A 27,199-nucleotide genomic window follows, 5' to 3' on the forward strand; every position below is an offset into this window, starting at 1 on the left:
TGGAATTAACCAGACATTACCTCCTCTCAACCAATAATACATGCATAGCGACATAGGCGATCACGATGAAAGAGCCAGAGAAAATGGCGAGACCAATGACATCCTTCCACAAAGCGAGGTTGTCGAACCCAAACGCACTCAAGATAGATGCGCCAGGCACTTCGATATCGAGACCGTATTTGTGATCGACGAGAGTAAGGAATGTGACTTCGTTGACGATGAGACCCTCGAAACCGTAGTGAAAGATCGAGAGCTGTAGCACATTAGCACAGAGTTCTTATTCGGTAGTGAAAAACAATGCTTACGGTCTGCAGCCACAGTGCTGCCTTCGGTATTGCATCGTGGTTGAGCAACAGACCTGCAAAGAGCAGGCTGAAAAGCATCACCAAGCTGCCGATCAGATTCGCAACACCGCCGTCCTTGAAGACGATGCCGATAAACAGGCATATGGCGGCTGCGGCGAGGTTGAAAAGCACTAGGATGAGTATGAACTTGAGGAATTCAGGCCATGCCGGCGTTAGGCCAGTCATGGGGTATACGATTGCTCCCATGATTATTGGAGGTATGAGCCGTAGGGGAACAATGTCGAAGACAACTTTTGCCGCGAAATAAGAAATAGGCGAGTAGTAGCCATTTGCTCTTTCCCGTACAAACAGAAGTCGCTCAGATGAGAACACCGTGAGACTTGTTAAAGTGCTGAAGCCGAACAAGGCGAGGATGAAAAAGAAAAGGCCGAGTCTGTTTTGGAAGCCTTTTATATCGTCGGTCAATCCGTAGAATAAAAAGCCGGAAAGAACAGCAAGGAGGATAGCGATGGCGTAGTGGGTGAGCATTAGCATAGGGTTCCGGTAAAGGTTTCGCCAGGTTCTTTGGGATAAAATCGTGAATTGACTGATCCAGCCCACGCGTCGGTAGCCTTTCATAGCACCTGATGCGACTCTCGCATGACTAGGCTGACCATTGGATGAACCGTTTGCATTCGATGCACTGCTGACAGCAGCGTTGATATCGTCTCGAACTGATCCAGCAACGTCTGAGCTGGCATAGCTCGAGACAAGATCATCCAGTCCAGTACCAGTGCCTGAGGCTGGCGGTGGAAGTTGATGTGGATCATCCAAAATTTGCGGGCGTACTTGGCCCTCTTGCTTTGACAGCCTGATCAGGTCTGCACTGTTCCTGCGGTCATTAGGATCGGATGCCTCATCATCAGTCTTTGGGGTCGCAGGGGATTCTACGCCTGTGCTGCTCTTCTTCCGTGTGAAGAGTTTACGATCTTGCTGCTGTTTCAGCGATTGTTTGCGTTTGCTTTTCGGTCTAAAATTCGACTCGTTGTAGCTCCCGTAGCTGCTGTTGTCCAAGCTCATGTTTGAAGCACTAGCTATAGATTTGACGGCGCGAACGCTACTGTTGACAGTCCGCATACCTTCGCTACCTCCGTCGAACCCGGACGGACCATTCTCGTCAGTCGGCGTATGTGCTGTCTGAGCATGCATGGTGAGGTCCACAAGGTAGTCCGCGATATTGAAGCCAGGCGGACACGCGTACCCGATTCGGTCAAAGTAGCTTTGGCAACTGGCATACGGTCCAGAGTAAACGGTCCGTCCTTTTGCGAGGAGCACAAGATGGTCGAAGAGGGCGACTATGTTAGATCGAGGCTGATGTATGGTGAAAATTACCGTCCTGTTGTAGTTCTTTGCCAGCGTTACTAGACACTCAATTACGTTAAATGCATTGAAAGCGTCCAGTCCGCTTGTTGGTTCATCCAGAAAGAGTATACTGGGGCTCGTGACCAGCTCGCATGCGATTCCAACTCTACGCTTCTCACCACCAGAGATGCCACGTCCATTACCTTCTTCTGATCCAATGAGCTGGTCTTTAATGGCGCTGATTCCGAGCTGCTTCTCGACTTCATAAACGCGCTGTTCCTTGACCAAAATGCTCATGTCTCGAGGTAGTCGAAGCAGAGCACTCGTCATGATGGTTTCATGGACGGTCAAAGTTGGGAGCATCGTGTCGTCCTGGTCCACGAAACCGACAACACTTCGGTATTCATTGTCAATGACTTTTTCCCCATTGACGTAGAGATTCCCCTCGACAATACCACGCTTGTTCTTTCTTGCTAAGATATCGAGGAATGTAGTCTTGCCGGCTCCTGATGCACCCATGATAGCCATCAATTGGCCAGGTAGGGCGATACCCTGAACACCCGACAGAATCTGCTTCCCGTTTAGGTTGTAAGACACATCGTCAAATTGTAGTGATGCTGGTTTGTGTTCGGCCATCATCTGGGCCAGATCGTCATCTGAATCGTCTGACAGATAAATGGGTCCATGTTTGAGCTGCCTCCTGGACAAATACCAAACCAGCAGGATCACCAATACGACAAATAAGGCACATCCAGCAATCACACCAGCAATCAACGGTGTGTTGATCTTCTTGACTGGCCTGGTATAGCCTGGGACGTCTGTTCGGTATAGGCACTCTCCCCAAGAGCATTGCAAGGTAATAGACTCGTCTCCGAACACGCTCTTGATGAGATTGTTCATTGCTGGTTCCTCGAACTTGCTCCCGTCTTTGCTGCTTCCGCCCTCCGTCCTGATTGATGAGAATGACGCTGGACCTTTGATCTCTTCCGTCAGAAAGTCTCCGATATCGATTGATCCTTCTTCTCCACAGAGCATGCGACCTGGAACACAGGCGCACTTGATATGCTCGCATTTATAGCTTGTAGTATTCCTGTCGTATTCGTTCTTTGAGCTATAGGAACAAGTATCGAGGGCGCAGTAGAAGGATTCCTCTTGACCGACCCAGAATTGGAAGTTGCACGTCTCGTCCTCCGCGTTGCAAGAAAAGGTGGCTTGCGGATACCGCTCTTTCAACTGGTCCAGAATTTTTCTGTTGGTAATATCACACATCTGGTGGTTTTCATTCACCACGACGCCATCCTTATAACATGTACCGCCGTTGCCTTCCGGCATCAACGCGTTACACGCTTCATTTGACTTGCATACATTGCAGTTTATGCCCTCCCAGCCTTCCTCACACTCACACTGCCCTCCGCCTCTTGGGGCCCTGTCTCTACCCATGGCCAGGGAGCCACAAACCGGCGTTGCGCAGTCCTCACCCCCAAAGCCCGGAGGGCATGAGCATTTGCCATTGTATTTGTTACATGTAGCAAATTGTGCACATTGAAAGGCCTCGAGGTTGCAGTTGAAGCAGGGCGGGCAGTCTAGCGGACGGTCGTCGTATATTGAATAAGTCGACTGAAAGAGATCGGACCTTGAGACATTCTGGAATGCGAACGAAGGCCATCCAAAGAACAACGTTCCGAGCGCTGCGAGCGCAACCCGCCGTATAATCATCGTGGAAGATCTGTAGAAGAGGCGGGTGGCTGGAGCCTATGGAACCACCGATAACGTGAACTTTTGCCTCAAAACAGCACTGAGACCATGGAGAGGGACTGGACGAAAGCACAACTCCTCTCTTGCTTCTCGAAGGGTATGGAAAAAGAAAGATGAAAGGTTGAGGCAGAGTTAGGGTGGCAAGTGGGTCATGCGAGCTCTTGACTAGGACAGAGCTCGCAAGCGACGCATGACTGCGGGGGGCTTGGCAAGACGTTCGGAGAAAGCTTCGCAATTTGGAACGAGAAAATTCCTTTCCCACGCATCAACCTCATTGTCCGCAGCTCTGAAACGTTTGACTTGCATCTGCTCTGGGTACGGCGTGGTTGACAATCATGACGATCGCGAAAGTTGCGCCTTTCGCAGTCGAGCAGGTGAGCTTCCAAGCATCTCCTAATGTGCGTGAATTCTAGTAGTTCTGCGTATATTTCGCGAAGATTCTTAGGAGCGCAAATCGCTTCCGCGAGGACCTGCTCGATAGGGTAGTACAGTGCCTTGCTTAATGTTTTGGCACCTCTACGATTCGAATAGTCATGCATTTGCAGTAAAGCTGTCTCCGCAGCTGTCAGCAGAGGTCTATTTGTTTGCACCATACCATGCCTTTTGGAGACCAGAATGTCCTGCTGCTAGTGTTCACTATGTATACCTAGAGGCTTACGAGCAGGAGCTGATATTCCACAACCCAGTGGATGGACGCTCATGAGACTCACGCCAGATACAACATTGCAGAAACATGCGTAGCCTCGATATCACTTGACGATCTCAGAGGCCTCTCAGAGGACAAATCGAGCGAGATATGGTCCTCAACAACGAAGCTTACCTATGGCTCCATACGCGGTTCAGAAAAACTACGCACAAACCTGGCGAACCGTTATTCCGCCAAAAAGCCATTCCAAGCAGATAATATCTTGATTACCCCTGGAGCGATTGCTGCAAATATGACAGTTTTCTATGGCCTCATTGGGAAAGGAGACCATGTGATATGTCATTATCCTACCTATCAACAATTATATGAGATTCCTGAGAGATTAGGAGCCGAGGTGGACTATTGGAGAGCAGAGGAGTCAAAGAAATGGCAATTGGACATCGAAGATCTGAAAAGTCTCATACGACCAAATACCAGAATGATTATCATCAACAATCCGCACAACCCCTCCGGTGCCATCGTGCCAAAATCTACTCTCGATCTGCTAATCGAAGTTGCTGAGGCACACGATCTCATAATAATGGCCGACGAAGTCTACCGCCCCATTTTCCACTCCATCTCTCCTGGATCCCCGGACTTTCCCCCTTCAGTCCTCTCACTTGGGTACGCAAAGACCATTGCCACAGGCTCGCTTTCGAAGGCATATAGCCTAGCAGGCATACGGGTGGGTTGGATTGCATCTAGAAGTACTGAGATCATAGAAGCTTGCGCCCAAGCCAGGGACTATACGACGATCAGTGTGAGCCAGCTTGACGACCAGATTGCAGCCTATGCCTTGGACAACGATTGTATACATTCACTACTTTCTAGAAACATTCAGCTCGCGAAGCGGAATCTGGAGATTCTCGAAAGGTTCGTGGAAAGTCATAGGTGGGCTTGCGAGTGGGTGAAGCCTGTAGCCGGAACGACGGCCTTTATCAAAATTTCCCATATGGGAACTCCTGTGGATGATGTTGCATTTTGCCAAAAGCTGATGGAGGATGCGAGTGTTATGTTAGTTCCAGGAAGTAGGTGCTTTGGGAACGGAAAGGATTTCAAGGGTTTTGTACGATTTGGCTTCTGTTGCGAGACGGATGTGCTCGAGATAGGTTTGGAGAAGATGAGGTTGTTCATGAAGAAAGGATATCGCACTGTGCCGCTAGCAGATGAGGAGAGCGCATGATATCCGAGCTTCAAAAATTTGTTGTACATATGGTGAGAGATAATGAATACACGTGATTCTGCCAGGTTTGTTGATAAGAAATCAGAGTGCAATTGTGGGGTGCTGCCCTTCAATGAACAGATCTCTGTGAACAGCCGAGTCGACAATTCTATATGCCCTCGATTCTTTTCTGGGGACCGCGTGAGTATCAATTTTCTTTGAGCGTAAAGTAAAAAGGAGGAGTATGTGCTGAGAAACGCTAAAACGCGGTGCCCTAAAGTAGTAGTAGTTTTAGGTGTACGTAGGTAGGCAGAACCTGGAGCACAAGCCGGGAAACAAGGTACCTAAACAACCACTCATCGATTCGACTTCAACGTCGTGTAGTACTTGCCGCACCTCTCGAAGCACGATCACTAAGATTGTATACTACAACTTTTCCGCCCAGCTACACACGCTCCACTGCTTGTGACGGCGTCCCACACGCAGGCTTATCGGCCCAGACACACCGATTGGAAGCCTTCACATTCTCGAATACCCAGCGCCGCGAGCATCTTGATACATTATATCGAGTGACGAACCACATTCCAAATGATGTCGGGCGAAGCATGGCTGTACCTTCTGGCGGTACTAATAAATGCCGTGAACCTATTCCTACAAGTTTTCTTCACAATTATGTACAGCGATCTGGAATGGTAAGCAATACTGCTATTCTGCCTCGGGCATGCTGCGATCTGGATACTAATCAAATCTGTCTTTATAGTGACTATATCAACCCTATCGACCTTTGCAACCGCCTGAATACCTACATCGTGCCCGAAGCGGCAGTACAAGCCTTCCTTACCGTCCTCTTTCTTATCAATGGCTACTGGATCGCTCTGGTCCTCAATTTGCCATTACTCGCATACAACGCAAAGAAGTGAGCGTTGCTGGACCGCGGCCGGAAGGAAAGTGCTGACAGAAGGCCAGAATCTTTGAGAATCAACATCTTCTCGACGCGACGGAGATATTCAGAAAGCTCAATGTCCATAAGAAGGCACGAATGTTTCCTCTCTTTGCGACTTCTGCGTCTCGTGAGAAGACAGTGGGCTAACAGCAGACTAGGAATCATTCATCAAGCTCGGCTTCCATCTGATTATGTTCTTCTTCTACCTCTACAGCATGATAGTGGCATTAATAAGGGACGAATCGCATTGACTCAAAGAGAAGGCACATCGGAGCATGCGAGAAGGCGGCTGGTAGTGGCGGCGGATCATCTGCAACTGGCATCAATGCGTAAAGGTGGTCGCGTGCTCAAGGACTACACAATATTGCAGCTTCCTGGAAGCAAGATCAGTCATAGAGAGACGGGGATGACGGAGCTGTTGTACAGCAGGAGGATCTTGGACTGGTCACATTGTGTGAAATCTTATTTGTAATGTTGATGATGGATACCTGGTGTATTTCATTAGAGGAAGTGAATGATAATGCTAAACTCTCGAGCTGGTCTTCTCGTACATGGATAAGTCCTGTTCTGCCCTTCCCTCGAAAAAGTCCCAGATGTTCGGGCTTAGATTCGAGTGAATTTGGAATATTGAAAACGTGCCATGTGGATTTGGGATTCTACAACAGGCGGCTAAACTCCGGCATCTTGCATTTGCGAACGTCGGGAATATCGATACCAAATTTCACTCCAGGTTGCTGAAACATTTGTATTCCACACCGTTGCTTTCACAATTTTCTCGCACACACAGCTATGGCGCTCCTTGGCGCAGACTATGCCTCCAGCGACGAGGGGTCCCCTAATCCGAGGCAAGAATCACGTAAGACCGCTGCAAGCAATATAGTCGCTGCTCCAGAGGTCTCATTAGATGTTTGGTCCTACCAGCCTCGAGATTTCAGCCATTATTCTAACACCGTGCAGGATCCAATGCGACTCCAGATGATGCTAGCTAAGCCCACGAATACCGCGCTCACATACAACGTTCCCTATGCAGACCTCTCACGCCCGTCCCAAGGCCCCACGAATCCGTTCAAAGCCACCGAAGGAAACGCTCTGAAAAGAAAGAATGTGCTCACAGGATACGCCGAAGAAGCTGCGATCAGTGATGCCACATTTACAAACCAGCACCGTACTTTCCAGTCTCGAGGATATGCGCAGGAGCCTAATGCAAATGGGGCTTTAGTGGGGGATTTAGCAAGCGCAGAGAAGTATGGGGGGCGAGATGTTGTTCAAATGAAACCTTCGAGAGCAAAGCGGCAAAGGCAGGTTAAAGGCGATCCCAGCATAGTTGACGGAGAGGGACGATATCTGGGACCTTGGGCGAAATATCAAGAGGAGGTCCAGTACGAGGACGAAGCAGCTCTAGCTGAGGAGGAGCTGGCAAGTGATGAGGAATACATGGATGAGTCGGTCGCTCCGGTGAACATGGCGCCCATGAACAAGGCTGCTACGGACTACCAGGACGATCACTCGAATCAAGAAACGACGGAGTTCCATGGGACCTCGCTGTTCGATTATCAGGGACGGTCGTATATGCATGCTCCAAGGGATATTGATATTGATCTGTACAAAGAACAAGGGCTCGAGAGGACATTCCACCCGAAGTATGTTCCATTTCTCTCCTGTCTCATTGCTCCTTTTGGCAATGGTATTAACCGGCATCTAGGAAGCTCATACATACTTGGAAGCATGGCACAAAGCCTATCAACGCTCTTCGATTCATTCCTTCCACGAATCACCTGCTCCTATCTGCGTCTGCGGATGCCAGGATAAAGATCTTTGATGTTTATCGCGACCGCGAGCTCCTTCGAACATACAGCGGCCATACGAAATCCGTATCGGACGTCAACTTCAACCCTACCGGCACACAGTTCATCAGTGGCTCATACGATCGCTTTATGAAAATCTGGGACACGGAAACTGGCGCCTGCCTCTCGCGGTTCAAGACCGGTGCGATACCCCACTGTATCAAATTCAACCCTTCATCACCATACGAGTTCTTGGCCGGCATGTCGGATAAGAAGATAATTCAATACGACACCCGTTCCGGCGAAATGACCCAAGAATACGACCACCATCTCGGCCCTATCAACACCATCACCTTTGTCGACGAAGATCGCCGCTTCATCACTACCTCGGACGATAAGTCCTTGAGAGCATGGGAACTAAACATCCCTGTGCCGATCAAGTTCATTGCTGAACCTCACATGTTCGCCCTCACAGCCGCAGCTCCTCATCCATCAGGGAAATCTGTCTGCTTCCAAAGCGGCGACAACAAGATTGTCGTATACGCTGCTACTGACCGCTTCCGCCAAAATCGTAAGAAGGAGTTCCGTGGCCATAATACAAGTGGGTATGCAATAGATATAGATATTAGCGCCAATGGTGATTGGGTATCTAGTGGGGATAGTGGAGGTTGGGTGTGTTTTTGGGATTATAAGACTTGCAAGATGCATCACAAAATTCGGGCTGGGGAAGGGGCGATCACGTGTGTGCAGTGGAACAGGCAAACGACGAGTCGGGTGGTCACAGCAGGGTTGGAGGGGGTTATCAAGTATTGGGATTAAGAGCCATTAAGGGCCTGATTGATGATGGCAACTCTGCTTCGACGACCAGACTATCGACATGTTTCTGCTCTCTACAACTATATGCTCAAGGGCTACTCGTCTCACTCGACTCGCAATCCACTCTTCCAGGACGCGCATTACCAAAGAGAAAAGGTCAAGAAAAAGAGTAGACGATACATACAGTACGAATTGCTCAATTCAGATTAGCATGAAAGGCGACATCATTCCTTGCCGTATATGAATAACTTCAAGCGGGTCAGGCCCATGTTCGTAATCGTTCGAATCAAACTTTCTGTGATGAGTGAGATTCTGACCTGGAATGATCCGTACCGTAGAACCGCAACGGGCACCGACGTTCTCAACACACCTGAATCCCGCTCCCACTGGCTCCTACCATACCAGATGCTAATTGACTTCGCTATTGCTGAGCCACAGGCATCCCACCAAGCAGTAAAGACAAGGAGAGGAATATCTTCGAATCTGAAAAGTTGAATCTCTTTCATGCTTACACCCGAACCTTAGCGATTCGACCTATCAACATATCGTGTTGCCATCTCGAGACACTTGAGCCACAAAGTGGGAAACTTGTATGATTCGTTCATGTCTGACGCAAAGGCTTGCTTAGAGGCCCAGACGGAGCCTCTGGCACACTGATACATGAGTTGCTGTTTAGGACGCTGATATGGTGCCACCAGTGCAAGCCATGAGGGATCGAAAACCAGTGCTCAAAGGCGGTGAAAGGTAAGACGATCCGCCTTGATTCTTCCACGTATAAATCTAGTTTGATCGGCAGTCAAATTTATTTCAGCGAAAAGGAAGCCGACACGTGTTCGAACCTCGGCACCTCACCAAAGCAAACCTGTGTGAAATTGTGTATACTTTAAGAGCTGAGAGCAAGGCCAAGAGGTCTTTCAATACATATGTACTCAGGCGGCAAGCGCTCCAAGTGCAGGACGGCGGAGGCTACTTTAGACTTTAGAGTAATGCATGACATTCAGCCCTATCAAAGTTATGCTTTTCTTCCATCCGTGTCACGCCATATTTATGCCGGCTGTTGTTATTTCTCATTATCAACAGGAACCCAACTTTGCAGTATGATCGCTCATTGAATGTTAAGATTCACTCTGCGTGTTTAACATGTCGTTCGAATCATGATCTCGATCGCATTCGGTGACTATGGCAAGCCCAAATTCAAGCTGGGCGGCGCCTTCACTTGCCCGCTATCGGCCTGCTATTCTAGCTTTGACCGCCCTTGCTGCAGGATGTGCCATTTACTATATTCGTGAGCAGATATGGTCTTCGTCGATAGCACCAAGAGTCTCGCTGCAACGCTCAAATGCGCGTAGGCAACGGCACCGTCCACGCAGAGAATCAAGCGCTAGTGTTTTCAATTATCTATCTCCTGGACTTACTGAGAGATCGAGATATATACCGGATGTTCCCTGGGGTACCGTCCCCGTGTCTCTGGACTTCCTTGCAAATGCGGCTTTCGACCAGGAGACATTCGGCGATCACTTGTTTATCTCCTCGGCAAGCAATACACCCCGCATTGTTACCCCACTACGTCGTTGTATGCCTTTGGGGCAGGACATTCGAGTGGCCGCTGCCAGTGATGAGGAAGCATCGACCGTTAGAAGAGAGCTAGAGGAGGCTTTTCTGTGTTTCTATTTCTGGAAGCATATTGCTCCGAGTCCTGTTACAGAAGAACAGCGGAGCTTGATCATTTCTCAACTTGAAGAGAATGGCGGCTTCTCAGCTGAGACCATTAATACCGCGTTGCAATGGCACCAAGCGGGGATACTTACAGAACGCATCGAGTGGTGGGAGCGGCTTATTGAATACAGATGTCGAGGTCGTGTAGATGAAGGGCAGTCCCATCAGCAGGACCCCATCAATGGCGACTTGGCATCGACAATGCAGACCCTCGAAGGACGGGAGACGGTCGCAGACGTTGACAGCGAACATTCCTGGCGTGAGGAGAGTGGGACCAGTGACGGCCAAGATGACGGCAAGGAAGGTCAAAACCTCGGTAACCTACTATGGCGCATAGCCGAGGAGCAGGCACGTAAAGAAAGCTACGTTCATCGCGGAGTCACATGCAATAGCTGCAATGCCATGCCTATAAAAGGAATACGGTATCGTTGCTCTAATTGTGTGGACTTCGACCTGTGCGAATCATGCGAAGCTCTGCAGATACACCCAAAAACTCACCTCTTTTACAAAGTGCGGATCCCAGCACCTTTTCTTGGCAATTCGAGGCAGACCCAACCCGTTTGGTATACTGGCAGGCCAACCACCGTGACGTACAGCATTCCCAAAGAGATTATGGAGAAAATCCAGGGGGAGACTGGTTATCAATCTGTGGAAATTGAGGCTCTTTGGGAGCAATTCAGATGTCTGGCAGCGACCGAGTGGGATGACGACCCCAGTGAATACAACCTAGCAATCGACAGAAGGACGTTTGACAAATGCTTCGTACCAAACACATCGACGCGCCCTCCACCTCCAAATTTGATTTACGACCGCGCCTTCTCCTTCTACGATACGGACAATGATGGATTGATTGGGTTCGGAGAATTCATCCATGGACGTGCAGCTCTTACTAGTAAAAACCCTGGTGAACGTTGGAAGCGAGTTTTCAAAGGCTACGATATCAATAATGACGGCTTTGTTGATCGCCGAGACTTCCTGCGAATGTTCAGAGCATACTATGCGCGTACTAAAGAGCTCACGCTGGATATCGTCAACGCAATGGAGGACGACGTCTCCGAAAATGGAGCTAGGGATATCGTCCTCGGTAGCCAGCCCATCAGCTCGGCATTCTCTGGCGCTATCCCGCCGGGTGAGCGATCAAGAACATGGGAGGGTAAAAGACAAGATGAGTACGGTGATTATCAAATCCATGACGACATTGGAGTGGCTGTTGATGATCGAGACCATGGGGTGGCGAATCCCGATGAAGTACTCGCCGATTCCACCGAAGCAGCCAGGTTTGGAAACACTCAACGGAAGGGAATAATTGGGCCCTGGATTGGAGATCTTATCAAGAACGACAAATGGCCTCCTGGGGCCATTAGCCGCAAGGACCTCCAAAAGGTGTTCCCGCATCTGAACGAGCTAAAAGACGTGACTAGCGTCCAGGATCAGAATGCCGTTCGACGCGCCGCTCATAAAAGGGTCGCGAGAGAGCATCAAGAACGTCAATTCGTCCGACGAATCGCCCTTCGCAACAGGAAACAGAGGCAGTCTTTCTATCTCGATGGCGGAGACGCTGCTAAGGAAGAGAAACAATCAGAATCTGAAGACGAAGGCAATGCTGCTTCACGGCGCGAGAATGACAAGTCACGAAAGGACGATCTCGTACGTATCTTAGGATCCAGCAAAGCCGGCGAGTTCCGTACGCGTTTGATTGAATGCATTGAAGCTATGGATTGGCCTCTAGAGTCTTCAGAAAAGTTGATTGATGTTGTCTTTGAGATGATCTTTAATGAATGGGGCGGTAAAGAAATCGCCGAGGACTTGTCGGGATATGGGTCACTTCAGCATGATGCTATTGACTTCGTTGCAACATTTGATTCGCTCATCAGCCTCATGAGCGATGCGATCAAAGTTCCGGGTCCTCAAGGATCGGCAGACGAGCAACGCAAATCTCTTCCGTCGTCGTCTTCACGTCGGTCGCGCTCATCATCAAAGGTCCGCTTTCGAGACGACGTAGGTACCGACGACGAGCACGAATCTCGATCCAGAGCAACATCGATCTCTTCACGTAGTATTCCCGTGAACGAACGCTGGGGCGGTTTTGTACCCGAGCCTGACAAAGATGTTGGTCGCGAAGTGCTCTACCAGGTCACACAAGAAGCACTCAACGAGCTGCTTGACCCTGTTTTCAGGTTGAGGGAAGACCTCGCGCTTGCGGCGGTTCGTACAAGGCGCATGAGAGACCGGCATCGGGCAGAAATTATCGCTTTCGTGAAGGACCCCAGGGACATTAAAGAGCATATGGATATCTACCAGAAGCGGTGGCGTCTCAAACAACAAAGTTTGCAAGAGGGCTATCTGGGTATCCAAGAGATCGAAGAGACATTCGGCGCCGATGAATTCCTCGCATTTATGTCACGAACAGAAGCAGGCGAACTAGATAGTCAAACTGGGGAACGATGTTCTCGGTGCAAAGTATCGGGAGTTGAGTCCTGGATCTGGGCCGGCCGGTTTTGCACTCAATGCGGTAAACCCTCTGCAGAGGCAGTAAGGTTTACGGCGACCAGTCCTAAGCACCCGCCGGTTGCTTGTCCTAGTTGCGGTAGAGGGATGCCGGCTTCTGCTAACGGCTGCAGCAGTTGCGGTGCTACTTTACAGAAAGTCATTGATGAAACGGAAAAGTTGTGGAAGGTTCTGCGTGGGAGCCAAGGAAATTCGGACCGAGAAGTCATGCAAGAGGAAGGGGAGCTCAAAAATACGCCCAATGAAGACCCCGAAGCGCTCGAAGATCTTCACATCTCCGTCACAGCGTTCAACGAGGCCAATTCCTCAGCTCTAGAAGAGACAATCGCCCAGAAGCCTCTAGAGGACCTCCTAATTGAATCAGGCTACGCTGCCACCTCTTCTAGCAACCCTTATAGCACCCTATCGCAACCACCAGATCCGACACTCCCACAGAATAGACCCGATGGAACCCTTGAAGTTCCCACGAACCTCCAACTAGACGGCGCCAGCGACATTGCAACTTCAGTATCGGCCTCTTCTCAACACAGTCTCCATACAGAACAAGCACGGATTCCGACCGTGCGTTCGGGTGAACCTCCCAAATCTCCAACCCCAGACCCGACACTGCCCCAGAATCGACCGAACAGCCTCACCACACCTTCGGCCAAATCCAACAAGGACACTCCTACCTCCACCTCCACTCTCGAACTCACACCTAAAGTAACCACGAACGGCGTCCTGTCCGATCACCACTCTGGCCAAGACCAGAACCCCGACGATAATGATGATGCTCTAGCGGATCCCAACACATTAATGTACTATGCTGCGCTGGATATACTTGAGGCAGAGGATAAAGAACGCGGTGGACCGGGTAGACTGAGCTTCGCTGAGTGGGAAGACATTATGAGGGGAGAAAAGGGACAAGCGCTAGGATTCCTAGGAAGCTGGATTGAGATCGCGAGCTTTTAAACTAAAGCGGGGAGTGAAGAATGTATAGTAGACGAGTAACAGCAGCAGCATGCAGCATACATAAATGCATTGGGGCGCTTCCTAGCTCGCAGTAATTGACTACAAGGAGCTCTCTTGTTCAATATTTCATGGCTTTCCTCATATCCTCTCACTATATTGCCAGATCACCGAATTTCCTTACATCGCCTGGAGCTAGTGATGCCCAATCCATTGCTGGTGACAATTCTTCTTCCCTTTACTTGGTTCATGTGCCTCACTATGGTCTTATGTAGGCACAGGTCCACAATTGCACACTTAACACGTCGGACAAGGATCCAAAATCTCCTCTTCAACCCGCTCACATATTTGGGCAACCAGCGGTCCCTCCTCAGATTCCCAAACCCACTCCTCTGACTTCCGTCACTGCACCCTGTGGACTCCAACTTAGATATCCTCCTCAATCTGCGGAAATCATTCTCCGTCCCCCACCCCCGAACCTTCTCCCGCTCCGCCTCGTCACCACGGCGCGGTGAAGCGCTATGCCTATTCGAGGTTTCTGTCCTGGTTTCCTTTGAAACACCGGTAAACAAATGCCCAGAAGAATAATAGATTCGAAGGTCGCTAAAGGTGACGCTAGTGGTCCGGTTGATTGACCTGCCCCTAACCACTCCTTGCGCTTCTCATCTACCACGAGCACATAGCTACCGATGGGAGAACACGGCTCTATAAAGAGCTTTCTTCGACACCTTGTCCCGTTAAGCAATGCTGTTTCTACCATTTGCGGCGCAGTGGTGGTGGTGGTTAGGGTTCAAGCTGTAATCTACGCTCGAAACCGGACGGACCTCCAGGTCAGATCACAGGATAGTAGGCGTGGATAATTGCAAACGGTGGTCCTAGGTCAAGGTCAAATGCTAAAGACTGTAGTGCTCTGTGCGGTTGGGTGAGCCCCAGCGCGAAGAATAGTTGTGTCTGGCCGATTTATCAAAAGAGAAGCGTTGATTGGGAACGCACTTCCGCATGGAGCTGCATCTTCACTAAAGTGATGCTACGATCGAAGATTGCGGCCGAGGGAGCCTCTGCTGGGGTATGTATCTTCTGATATGGTGTTGACTCCGAGCTTTGCTCTGGCCGTCATGTCTACCATCGAGAGAAAGACAGGGCCATTCAACTACCGACCATGTAGCAGCCGTGCAAAGCCAGTTTGCAGAACCAAACCTTCAGACTGTAAAAATCCGGTAGCGGTAGCAATTGAGGTTTTGGTGAAGAAAAGATGTTTGTCTGAGAACAATATTCATGATTTGAATAGTGTGCACTATCAAAGGATGTCAAGGATGACTGTGGAAAAGTTGGATGTCAGAACCTTGGACCAAAGACGAACAATACAAAATGATCAAAAGAGCTCGGTCTATTGGTGGCGTGACTGGTAATTGCCAACAACGATGCTCTTATTATGCGCCACTGGAGGTAAGGGCTCTAACAACCCGTAACGGATGTCCGTCAGTATCACGAGTCTGTACCTCTTCATCATTTAGCCAAATATCTTCGTCTTCGCTTTCACCATTCAGCCGCTTCCATATTCCGTCCCACAGCCCTTTCTTATGTACCATAGCCAGCACCATGACCACCGGCAGATGCCAGACACTTGCCCAGAACAAACCCCTCGCACTTCCCTTGTGTCCCTCTTTTCTCCAGAACCTCCACGCCTCTTTGACCATCCACGCATTGACAATGCTGCTGGTGACCAAGAATCCTTGGTCCGTGATCTGGAACCACCACAGGCCAGCACAGATCGGGAAACAAAGTATGGCATACCGAAGCGCCACTCGGCCGTTCATTCTGGCGTTAGTCCACACAAGCATGCGGTATCCCGCATTCTTGTACTCCTCCCTAATAGGCCAGCTCAACGAGTTGAAATGTGGGAATTGCCATGCGAACAGTAATCCTGCGAGAAGCCATCCACCAACGCTTCCTTCACCGAGCAGAAGCTCTTTCCATTCTCCACTTCCTGTTGCACTTTGTCCTGCTGCTGCCGCCCAGCCCATCAGTGGAGGAATGCCGCCCACTATAGCTCCGGCCCACGTATTTAGAACGGAGATCCGTTTCATAGGCGTGTAGATTCCGGCGTAGAGCACGATGTTTAATCCTCCCAGGAAGGCTACAGTAGGGTTGACGCCGAACCACAAGCTCCCTACCCCTGAAGCTCCAGCGGCAGCTGCGAACATCAACGCTCCTTTCTTGCTTATAAGGCCACGAACGAGAGGTCGATTGCGTGTCCGGCTCATCTGAGCATCGTACTTGGGCTCCAATAGCATATTCAAGGCATTTGCCGAGGCGCAACAGAGTGCAGTACCCGAAGTGAGGAAAACGAGAGTCAAAGCCGACAGGGAGGGAGATGCTGTGGTCGATGGTAGGAGGAGCGCTGGGACAGGGTAGAGCGAGTATGCCGTCGCTGTAGTTAAGACGATCAGGAAGGAGAGGCGTGGCTTCGAAAGGGAGAGACAGGTCGTGAGTAGTCGACGAAGAGACGTGGCAGGCATGGTCGCGGATAAAGTGGAAAGGCGAGAGGATGCATCGAGAGGAAGAGGAGCTTGTGCATTGGTCTCATCTTTTATGCGTTTCCTTTTTCGGTGTGGAGGTTCTGAAGAGTCTTTTAAGGTCTCCAGAAGGGACTGACTCTGCGGACTCTGCGGACTCTGCGAATTAGTTCCCAAAGTCGTGGTAGACACGTCTTCTGGTATTGGTGGGCGCGTGGCTTTAGCTACTTCGTATGGCAGCGCCGGCATCTGCCATTGAGCCTTGGAGATGTTGAGGCTACCATTGGCAGAGAAATACTCTCTTCGTAGCAACTTTCCAAGCTTAGGATTGGCAGCAATGGCTTCATTATGTGGGGAGACGCTGAATGGACGCCGAGTCGTCCTCGTTCTTGTAAGGCGCAATAGACATCTTACACATATCTGGTCAATTCTAAACGGGCGGTGCCTGAGTATTTTAGCTCGCAATAACATGCCACTGATATGTCCAGCTTTACTATCCCATCGACACATGATACACCATTTAACATATTCGAGGACGGCGACCCGGGGGAGCTAGTGTAATATGTGCTGGGGCGCGGGGCTACCCAGTAGTGGAAAGCTTGCCGAGTCACGTGATATGGGTGCAGGCTTAAATATAGCCTATTTTGATTTTTTGGTCTTTATAACTAGTAATAATAATCGAAATTATATTCAGACCTCATGGTATAGTGGAAAACTACTTTAAAAATTATATATTTTATAACTAATAACTAGCTATATAACTAGCCTAGTTTTAAGTAAGTAAGTTTAAATCTATTAAAAGTCTATATATACTGAAATTTTATAATAATTAATATCGTTAAATCTATAATACATGTAATTATATTACTATATCTGAAAAACTTCTCTATATTATTTATATTTATCTAATATTTACTAGGCTATTATTTACTAATATACTCTTAAATAGATCTATAGATATTCTTTTTTTAATGCTTTAAAACTATGGTACGTATATGTAGTCGTAGAACGTATTTATATATACTTCTAATGTACTTCTAATATACTAGAATATACTAAGATATACTTTTAATATACTAAAGTAATGATATGATATAATATGGCGAAGAGCTATAACGACGATAAGGTGTAATAAATATCTTTATAAAGTATGCTCGGTAATAGATAGAATATATATATTATTTTAATCGTGGTAGTAGATGCTTCTAATAAATAGTTATTATACTATAATAATAATTAATATAAAAGAAAGTAATATAATAACGCTTTCTTCGTAGATATAAATAGAATCTATTATTTAATTAATTAATTAGTCTAAATAAAAATTAATAGAATAAAAATCGATTTCGCTTAAGTTATCTTATTATTATTATATTCTATAATTACGCTCTCTATATATAGCGAATAGATAGTTAAATTATATTAGAAATATATCTATAATTAACTTATTAATAGATCTTTACGTATAAGGTTAATAGATAATAATTAAGATAATTAAGATAAGGTAAAAGAATATAGAAGAGTAAAAGATATAGAATAGCTATTTCTATCTCTTTAAAACTTATATACTAGTTTTTAAATAGGCTTAACGTCTTACTTACTTAGTTAATAATTTCGCTATTAAATAATTTATAATATTCTCTACTTTCTTAATAATAGAGCTCTATCTTTATCTTCTATTAATAATATTATATATAATAAATAGAAGAGATTTATTCTATTAACAATATTTATTATTAATTTATATCTTAATATATAGACTCTAATCTTTTAAAAATTAATTATAGAAGAGATAAATTTCGATAGCGAGATTAATTATATAATAAACTCTAGATAAAATAATATAGATAAGAGTAGTAGTAATACTCTTAATAGCTATATTTATAACGATCTAATTAAGAATTAATTTTTAACTCTTATAAATAATAATAGTATATACTAAAGTAAGAGGAATTTACATTTAAATATATATATTACTATTATATTTCTATTACTATATTCTTAATAATATAAGAATTATATATCTTTTATTAATAAGAATAATAACTCGCTTATTATAATTATCGACTTTAATAAGAATTATTATCGATATAATCTTAAAAAAGTCTTAAACGTTATTTATCTAGAGAATTCGATATATCGTTAATATCGTTTTATTAATTAATTCCTTATTAATATATAAGTTCTATATTAATATAATCTTTACTTTCTTTAATAATAATACTTTATTATCGAGATTATTATAATTATTTAAACTCGCTTATTTAAAGCCTTTATCTATATTAATAGTCTAAATATTTATAATTAAACGCTTAAGAGACTTTAAATACTAAATATTATAATTATCTATCTTACAATTAATAATATATAATTATAAGATATCGTGAAATAACTCTTACTCTGCGATACTAAGTCGTTTCTTTATTTAAGTTATAAGCGATTATTAACTTAATACGCTAATAAACTCATTATATAGTTAATTAAGAGTCTTATAAAATTAAATAGTCTTAGATAAATTATCTTATTATTATATTATCTATAAAAGAATAATAATTTAATTAAATACTACGTATACTCGATAATTAATTAAAATATTCTCGAAATTATAAAAAAGAGTGCTATATAGAGAGATCGTAAGAATTAAAGAAAGCTATTTAAAATTATCGTAAAAAAAGATATTTATCTCTTTATAGAAGATATTAAAGTTATATCTAATTTAATATAATTAACGATCGATATAGTAGAGAGTTTATATATTTATTATTAATTTCTTATTAATAATTAATAGCTAGTAATTTCGAAAGGCCTCTTAAAGTCAAGATAAAGCCTTATCTTTTAATTACTAAAAATCTCTCTTTATAAATAATAATAGTAGGCGATATAGAATAGAATTGTAGATTAAGTAAGTAGTTATCTTAGTAAGAGCTCCTCTTAGAACTAAATAAGTCTTTTCTTAATTATATAAGTTATAAACTAGATATTTCGATGTTATATTAATAACTTTCGATTTTTCTATATTAATTATATTATTAATATAAAAAAGAAGTTAGATTATATTATCTTATTAATAATAATTTATAACTTAATTAAATATTTTTCTTTACTTAGTATTAAGAGTAACTAAATTATTAGCCTCGCTAAGACTCGCTAAAGATAAAGGATTACTATTAATTATATCGTAAATAAATTAAATATATAGTATAATCTTATCGATATCGATAGCGAAATCTCTTTATAATTAGTTATAATTTAGATTCTCTAGTCTATATCTTAAATTAATCTTAATTAGAATTATATTATTATTATAATATAGATTTCGAAGGGCTAATAGCTTCTTATCTTAATAATCTAAATTCTTATTATTTATATCAATAAGATATTTATCTAATAATAATAGCTTATAGATAAATAAGTCTTCTAAAAAATTTAGTAAATAATTATATTTCTTTTAAAGATAGTCTTTATAAATTTACTTTTAATCTTATTTAATAATTAATAGATTAGATAAATTAATCTTATAAAAGAAATAATAAAGTATTATCTTAACTTAATATTATTTAAAGTAGTTCTTATTTTAATTAAGTCGAAGATATAAATATAAAATCTTCTAAATTCTAATAGATTAGAAAATCTTATTTCGCTAGATATAGTTTTATATAATTTATATAAAACTCTAATTTTTTAAAATCTCGTTATAAGAGTAATAGTATTCGATCTAAATCTTATCTAGAGTAGCGGCTATTTTATTTAGATAAAGTCTTTTATATTAAATATTATTTAATTAAATATTAAGATTAGCTATTAAATGAGAGTCTTTATAAAAATTATAGTTAAGTAATAAATAATATACCTCTTAGATAGATTAATTATATTTCGATATTATTTTATTATATAGTCTTATAATCTAGATAAATATAGAGGTATTAGATGAAAGGTTATAAAGAATATTCTTATCTATATCGACGAGTTTATTGAACTTCTTCTTCTCTTTAAAAATATATTTAGCGAGATAATAGATTACACTCTTCTTATTAATATATAAAGCGAAATCGATATTTAATAATTAAGCTATACTTATTATAGTCTAATATTTATTAAGCTATAAATTATTGCGAGCTAATTTAAAGATTCTATAAGTAAGATTACTATAATTATTAATAATAAGAATCTCTTACTTCGGCTATAAGAAGGTGAATTAATATTTAATCTCTTTAATAGCTTTATTATATCGTTAGTAATACTTCTATATATATCTATAATACTATACTTAATTAAGAAACTTCGCTAATTTATAAAGAGTATTAATATAATCTATAAAAGTACGATTAGATAAATACTTTACTATAGAAATTAAGTAGCTATCTAGATTAATAGCGATAATCTTAATCTCTTAATACTTAAAATATTCGACAATTTAATCGATATCTAATATATTATAAATTTATAGAAATCTATAGATATAGCTACTCTCTTATAACTGCTATTTAAATTAATATTAATAATTTAAGATATCGAATTTCTTACGCAATATATACTTAAATAGAAGACGAAAGCGTAAGTCTAGATACTCGATTACAATATAAGAATTTTACTAGATTAAGCGAAAGGCTATACTATAACGCTAGGCTTTAATAATATTAAAGTATTTATTCTTATCGAGTATATATTTATAGAGATTACGCTATTAAAAATTAGTAGTATTAATAGTAAAGAAGATACTTAAAATTTCTTAATAGTGGATAAATAACTTTAATTTGGTCTTTGCTCGTTACTAATAGAGATATATATCTCATAAACTCTAGACCTTTCGAATTAAGATATTTAAGATCTTTCTATTATTATTAATAATGAGATCTTATAGTTTATTAAGATCTATATTGCGATTAGTCAGACATTTTTAAGTTTATTTATTAATCTTTCTAGACTATACTCTTATTATAATATTAAAGGCCTACTAGTAAAAGCGAGAGTATTATATAAATCTATTATTTTTATATCTTATTAAATACCTAATATAATTCTTAAAATTAATATCCCTTATATAAATATTATAAAAAGAGATCGTATTATTTAAGAATAGCGTCGGAAATACTATGCGAGTAATATTTAACGAATAATTATATTTATTAATCGTATTATATTCTAAGGAGTATAGAAAGATATTCGCTTTAATTAAAGATAAAGATATATAATTAAGCTATTTTTAAAGTATATAAAGCTCTAATAGATTTATTATAAGATTCGATATATATAACTTTTTAATAAAGACTTCTAGATTACTAATATAATCTAAAATTAAGTAATTAAAATTAATAAATTTATTATTTTAAAGACCTTTTAAGGACTCTCTAAAAGCTCTTTAAAGGTTTTTATCGAAGAGGCCTTCTTATAAGCTCGAAATTAAGAGACGAATAGAGAAGAATAGAAAAGGCTTTAAGAGAAAAAAAAGAATAAAATTATAATATTTAAAAGACCCTCTAGAGGCTCTCTAAAGGCTCTTCGAGAACTTCTATTAAAAAGGCTATTCTTATAGACTTAAAGAAGTAAGAGAAAGAAAGATGATTAAGGAATATTGTGATTATATATCTACGTTTAAAACTTTCTTTTTAGAGTCTAAATTCTTTTAAATCTCTATATCCTTATATTTCTCTATATACTTACTATCTTTCTTCTTATTATCATCTAAGATATTCGATATATTATTAATAATATAGTTATCTACTAGTAATTAAAATAAGCGACTCTAATCGATATAAAACTTTTAGTAATTAGAGTAATATATAATTAAGTAGACTAGCTAGATCTCGATATATTAATAGCGTATATAAAATCTTCGCTAATATTTATAGCTAAGTTCGCTTTCGCTTCTATCTAAAGAGAAGGATTTTATATTTAATATTTAGAGTTTTTAAAGTAAAGATAAGAGTCTTTAAACTACTTTCGAGATATTCTATATTTAGCTAATTATATAATCTTTATATTTATATTAATATTTCTTAACGCGAGATATATTTATTTAGACGTATACTCTAGTAATTAATATCTTTTTTATTATTATTAATTATAATAGATAAGAAAATAGAGATTTAAAATTTATTATATTCTCGGCTAAGTAGAGGGTAGAGTTATTTAAATAATTCTTTTAATATCTATTATAAATAGTTTATAACTCGACGATTTAAAGCTTTATATTAAATCCGATTTTCTAATAAACGTTATATATTTTTCGCTCTAATTTATTAAGCTTAATATAGAAATTAGCGATTAGATTCTAGTTCTTTATAAAGTAAGCTAAAATTAATATTTTTTTATTTTAAATATAAGATTAAAGTATTTCTAGCGAGATTTTATTTTTAATAAAAGCGGATGAGAAAGATAATTATTTAGAACGTTATTAATTTCCAATCTATCTACTAATATAATAGTTTTTATAAAATAATTATTCTCTCTTATTACGAATATAATCTTTACGCATAATTTAATACCTTTCTTTATTATATTATTAGAGTTTTTCTAAATAAGTATCGTAGATAAGATTTAAATATGAAGTTATTTAATTTAATAGCTTTAAAATATTATACTTATTATAAAAGAATTATATTAATATAGAACTCGATTGTCATGAGATGCCTTAGGGCTACCCATAGGGCCACTAGCGTAGGCTTGGCACCGCACATATCTGCCCTGCAGGCACATAGAACAATCAACATCTTTTCCACCACACCACATATATGAGTCACATCATATTATTCCTTAACAAATGGTAGCAACACCTGGCCCTACTTCATAGGATATCCAGGCGTCATCAGACGTTTACGCAAAGCCCACATCAACACCTAATAGTGTGACGCTCCAAGCCGGCCCTCCAATACACTCGCGTCATCGAGTACCTTTTGACAAAAACCCACGTCCAAATCGATCCTTTTGATAGGCCTGTCGATCTCATCATGTCTACCACTACGACAGATCAAAAGCAACAACGCATGTCAGAGCTAGAAGCAATGACGCAGCGTATTATTCTCAGCATGACTACTACCGTGACTACTACCGTGGCTACTCATATGGCTGCCATGGAAGAAAGAATAGTTACCAGAATAGCTGAAGCCAGATCAAGGCCTTCTTCACCTACCATTCCGCTATCTCATTCAACTACTCAGTCAACTACTCAGCCAAGCACCAAGCCTGTCACTCAGCCTGTCACTCAGCCAAGCACCAAGCCTGTCACTCAGCCTGTCACTCAGCCAGCTCACCAATCCACTCAGTCAGCCACTCTACCAGAGCACTCAGTTAAGCAAGAGGAGGAGCAATGTGGAACAGAGAATACTGCGGAGAGCACTGCGGAGAAAGCAAGCGGCAACAAGGCCACCATCATCAAGAACACGGCTCAACTCTCCATGATCCCACGTCAGGTCGCCACTCAGCAAGCGGAGAATGACACTGCAATTTGGCCTATCATCCCCACTGTATTGATGTGGTACATCACTGCAATGACGACGCAAGAGAAGGATCTACTGCGACGGTCACAGCCAAATCACTATGGCTATAGCAATTGGACCTCTGCAGACAAGGATCACATCGGACGATGCATTTTTGGACGAATTGAAACCGTCCGATGTCTTGTTTCAACATCCATTTCATTATTCAAAAGCTTTCACTGCGGCAGGAGATTTCGCGGGATGCACACCACTAATTAGCCTGGCATCTCCATTCATTTCCGGCATTCGAAGAATCATGCATGCATACTTCTTGCCATGAGGACATGGCATTTCTCTGTTTTTTTGTGGGCAATTGTCATGAGATGCCTCAGGGCTACCCATAGGGCCACTAGCGTAGGCTTGGCACCGCACATATCTGCCCTGCAGGCACATAGAACAATCAACATCTTTTCCACCACACCACATATATGAGTCACATCATATTATTCCTTAACATCGATATAGATATAAGAGAACTTGAAGAAGTTATCTCATAACGCTTTACTCTTATAATCTCTTATCTATATTATTCTCTTATATTTTATTACTTATATAATTAGCGTTACTTAGTAATTTTTATCTTCTTAATATATTTAATATCTTTTATCTATCTTATATTTTTTTAGCTTAACTTTTGCTATACTATAGACGTAAAAGCTCTATTTCTTTTCTATTTAAGATCGTTCTTTATAGAGATAATAAGAAGATTGAGAGATTTAATAGTAATAGTATTAAGATCTATTTTATTTAATAATCTTCGCTTTAAAGCTAAGAGGGGGTATAAGATATTAGAGATAGTAGATAAGAATATAGAAAGGGTATAAAGGCGATATTAAAGCTATTAACTTAATATCCGCGATTTTATTTAATTATTTATCTTACTAATAGATATAGCGAAGATATTTTAATTAAAGAAGATTATATTAAAGAAGTTTTTATAAATAGAAAAGATTTATATAGCTTTAATTGAAAATAGTTGAACTTTAATTAAATAAGAATACGAAATAGTTATTTTTCTTATCTTTAATATAGATTTTTTAATATTTAACTAAATATCGACTATATAGACTTATTTAAAAGTATTTAAATAAGTCTATAACTTTAATAATTTACTTTTTTATTATATAGTATATAGAGTTTAAGAAACTAAAGGAAGATATAAATAGTATTTTAATATTTGAGATTTAGTCTTATAATACTTTCTCTTTTAAATATACTCGCGTTTAAATTAAAAATGAAGAAATAAGATAAGTTTTAGCGTTAAAATTACGATATCTGAGGATCTAATTAACCAACCTTAAATTTATGATTATCGAATATTTTGTGATTTCAGTCTTAAGTAATAAGAAAGCAAGCTTTCCAATTAAACCGCTAGAGCCATACATATACCCCCCCATTATTGCCATTTGCCATACGTTATTCTTCTGGTCGAAGACCGCTTGACCTCAAAATCAATTGAAGGGAGAATGGCATACTGTACTGACTGTGCGCATTCAACCCGGCGTTGAATCTCAAAGCCGCTTTTTTCCATATGTACGAGTAGATGCTCCATATTTGTGTCACTCTTCTAGGCATCACCCCACTTGGGTAGCCTGATTGTACACGCATTTTGAGCAATATTCAACAAAACCGCTAAGTATCCATCTTCTTCCTCATTGATGACACTCTTATGTTGTTTCCTTCACCCTCTCATATTTCTATTGATGCCTCGAAATTGGTTACGTCACCTGGTCTTTGCCCTCACAATCCTCCCGGTCCGGTCTTACAGTCCAGGGAGCTACGACGATGGAAGGACAGATATCCACAGAGTCATCTCACAGTCGCCATGCAAGCCGATGCCGTGAGAGCATATCGGTAAAAGATGCTCAACGTCTACCGCAGGCGATGGTGTGGGACCCTTGGCCAGTCACGAAATTCGGGTGCAGAAAAGACACCATCTTGAAAGCAGCCCGAGTGCTAGTTCGAGCGCGCAACACAGAACTTATCAACATTTGCAGCAATGAGATCGTTCTGCTACCAGCAAGTGGCGGCGTTCCTGGTGTTCAAGGAGGTTCACGTGAGAGACCTCTTTACAGCCTCCGCCCGCCCAAATTGGAGCCGTTCAAGATCCATCTATGGCAGATCCCTGCGGTGCGTACTTGGAATAGAACAACCTGGTCATGGGATGTTACCCCAGGAAAAATCATGGTGCGCCGAGGCCAGAAGTCTGAACCACTCACCCAATTCCTCAAGGCGGTTGGGGTCGCCAAAGACGATGCAAAGATGAGCGATCTGTGCAATCACTTCCGATGTTGGAGGTCTCTCAAAACCTCTAATGAATGGCTCAATAAGTTTCCTAGGCATCTCCGCGGGGTGGTCTACCAAAGGTGGTGGTCCTTCAATGGATTTCGTTTTCTACAACTTCCTCCTGAGCTAAGGGAAACAATCCTGACTTTCGCCATGGGACCTATCGCCGTACCATTCGCGAAGAGATGGCATCCAAAACGACATGTCCAATTGACGATGCCGAATATGCGTCTTTCTCTCGTCAGTAAGCAGCTCAATCGTGAGGCGATTGCAGCCTTATTAGCTCATACCACATTCTACTTTCACGCTATTGAACAGTTCTTACAGTTCTTCCGGCACACAGATGCAATATCACGAGCGATCTTTCGACCTCTTAAAGGGCTTCGTTCCTTAGAATTGGACCTAAGTCCAAATTGTTTACTTTGTCTTTTTGGTATTAGCTTCGGCCCCAATGTATTCGGCGTACGAGACATCCGTTACCAGCGGTCCCTCGCCCTCGACCTTGGCATATTCTTCCATGACGAATCCCCTCTATGTCATCAAATATGCATCAAGATCCCACACGTCTTTCAGCACAAACCCCGCCCTGACCACACTTGCTGCCAAAAGGTGCATAATCTAGCGTTCTGGGCCGGTGCACGGGCACGACTCCGTAATATTGCTGTGATTAAGTTGGTCGGACGCATCGACGAAACACAGAAGAAGGATTGGCTTGCCGAACATGCTCTCGAACGGAAGGGAGTGGTTCCGGAAGCAAAGGATTTTGCAGGGTGGCAAAGAGGGATTTGGACTCAATGGTGAGGTCGCATTTCGTTCTTTTCTCTCGGGGCGGCGGCGGTCTCCTTTGCTTGGTTTCGATGGTCTGGTACGATAGTTCCGTTATAACTTTGGGAGCGGACTATTGCTTTGCGTAACTTGCTAACAGATTTACAGCAGCAATTCAGTATGTGAGTGCAGTC

General features: G+C 42.1%; 7 protein-coding genes across 7 annotated transcripts; 5 read left to right on the plus strand and 2 right to left on the minus strand.

The window, feature by feature from the left end:
• Nucleotides 1–16: 16 nt before the first annotated feature.
• On the minus strand, nt 17–2,915 carry HO133_008464 (uncharacterized protein; the record flags this gene model as incomplete). The annotated part of the gene is made up of 2 exons (XM_037299330.1): nt 17–253; nt 306–2,915. The coding sequence occupies 2 exons, from the start codon at nt 2,913–2,915 to the stop codon at nt 17–19; spliced, it is 2,847 nt and encodes a 948-aa protein (XP_037155331.1).
• An 821-nt stretch (nt 2,916–3,736) lies between these two features.
• Nucleotides 3,737–5,269, plus strand: HO133_008465 (uncharacterized protein; the record flags this gene model as incomplete). Its single annotated transcript, XM_037299331.1, has 2 exons — nt 3,737–3,775; nt 4,088–5,269. 2 exons carry the CDS (start codon nt 3,737–3,739, stop codon nt 5,267–5,269), a joined length of 1,221 nt encoding a protein of 406 aa, XP_037155332.1.
• Nucleotides 5,270–5,920: 651 nt separating this feature from the next.
• HO133_008466 (uncharacterized protein) lies at nt 5,921–6,442 on the plus strand (the record flags this gene model as incomplete). The annotated part of the gene is made up of 4 exons (XM_037299332.1): nt 5,921–5,940; nt 6,009–6,164; nt 6,215–6,281; nt 6,350–6,442. 4 exons carry the CDS (start codon nt 5,921–5,923, stop codon nt 6,440–6,442), a joined length of 336 nt encoding a protein of 111 aa, XP_037155333.1.
• Nucleotides 6,443–6,980: 538 nt separating this feature from the next.
• On the plus strand, nt 6,981–8,794 carry HO133_008467 (uncharacterized protein; the record flags this gene model as incomplete). Its single annotated transcript, XM_037299333.1, has 2 exons — nt 6,981–7,831; nt 7,894–8,794. The coding sequence occupies 2 exons, from the start codon at nt 6,981–6,983 to the stop codon at nt 8,792–8,794; spliced, it is 1,752 nt and encodes a 583-aa protein (XP_037155334.1).
• A 1,176-nt stretch (nt 8,795–9,970) lies between these two features.
• On the plus strand, nt 9,971–13,966 carry HO133_008468 (uncharacterized protein; the record flags this gene model as incomplete). The annotated part of the gene is made up of 1 exon (XM_037299334.1): nt 9,971–13,966. One exon carries the CDS (start codon nt 9,971–9,973, stop codon nt 13,964–13,966), a length of 3,996 nt encoding a protein of 1,331 aa, XP_037155335.1.
• A 1,427-nt stretch (nt 13,967–15,393) lies between these two features.
• Nucleotides 15,394–16,482, minus strand: HO133_008469 (uncharacterized protein; the record flags this gene model as incomplete). The annotated part of the gene is made up of 1 exon (XM_037299335.1): nt 15,394–16,482. One exon carries the CDS (start codon nt 16,480–16,482, stop codon nt 15,394–15,396), a length of 1,089 nt encoding a protein of 362 aa, XP_037155336.1.
• A 6,944-nt stretch (nt 16,483–23,426) lies between these two features.
• On the plus strand, nt 23,427–24,169 carry HO133_008470 (uncharacterized protein; the record flags this gene model as incomplete). Its single annotated transcript, XM_037299336.1, has 2 exons — nt 23,427–24,086; nt 24,128–24,169. The coding sequence occupies 2 exons, from the start codon at nt 23,427–23,429 to the stop codon at nt 24,167–24,169; spliced, it is 702 nt and encodes a 233-aa protein (XP_037155337.1).
• Between the last annotated feature and the right edge of the window lie 3,030 nt (nt 24,170–27,199).

This window comes from Letharia lupina, assembly GCF_014066315.1.
Source record: "Letharia lupina isolate WasteWater1 chromosome Unknown contig_5, whole genome shotgun sequence".
In the NCBI taxonomy this organism is placed as follows: Eukaryota; Fungi; Ascomycota; class Lecanoromycetes; order Lecanorales; family Parmeliaceae; genus Letharia; species Letharia lupina.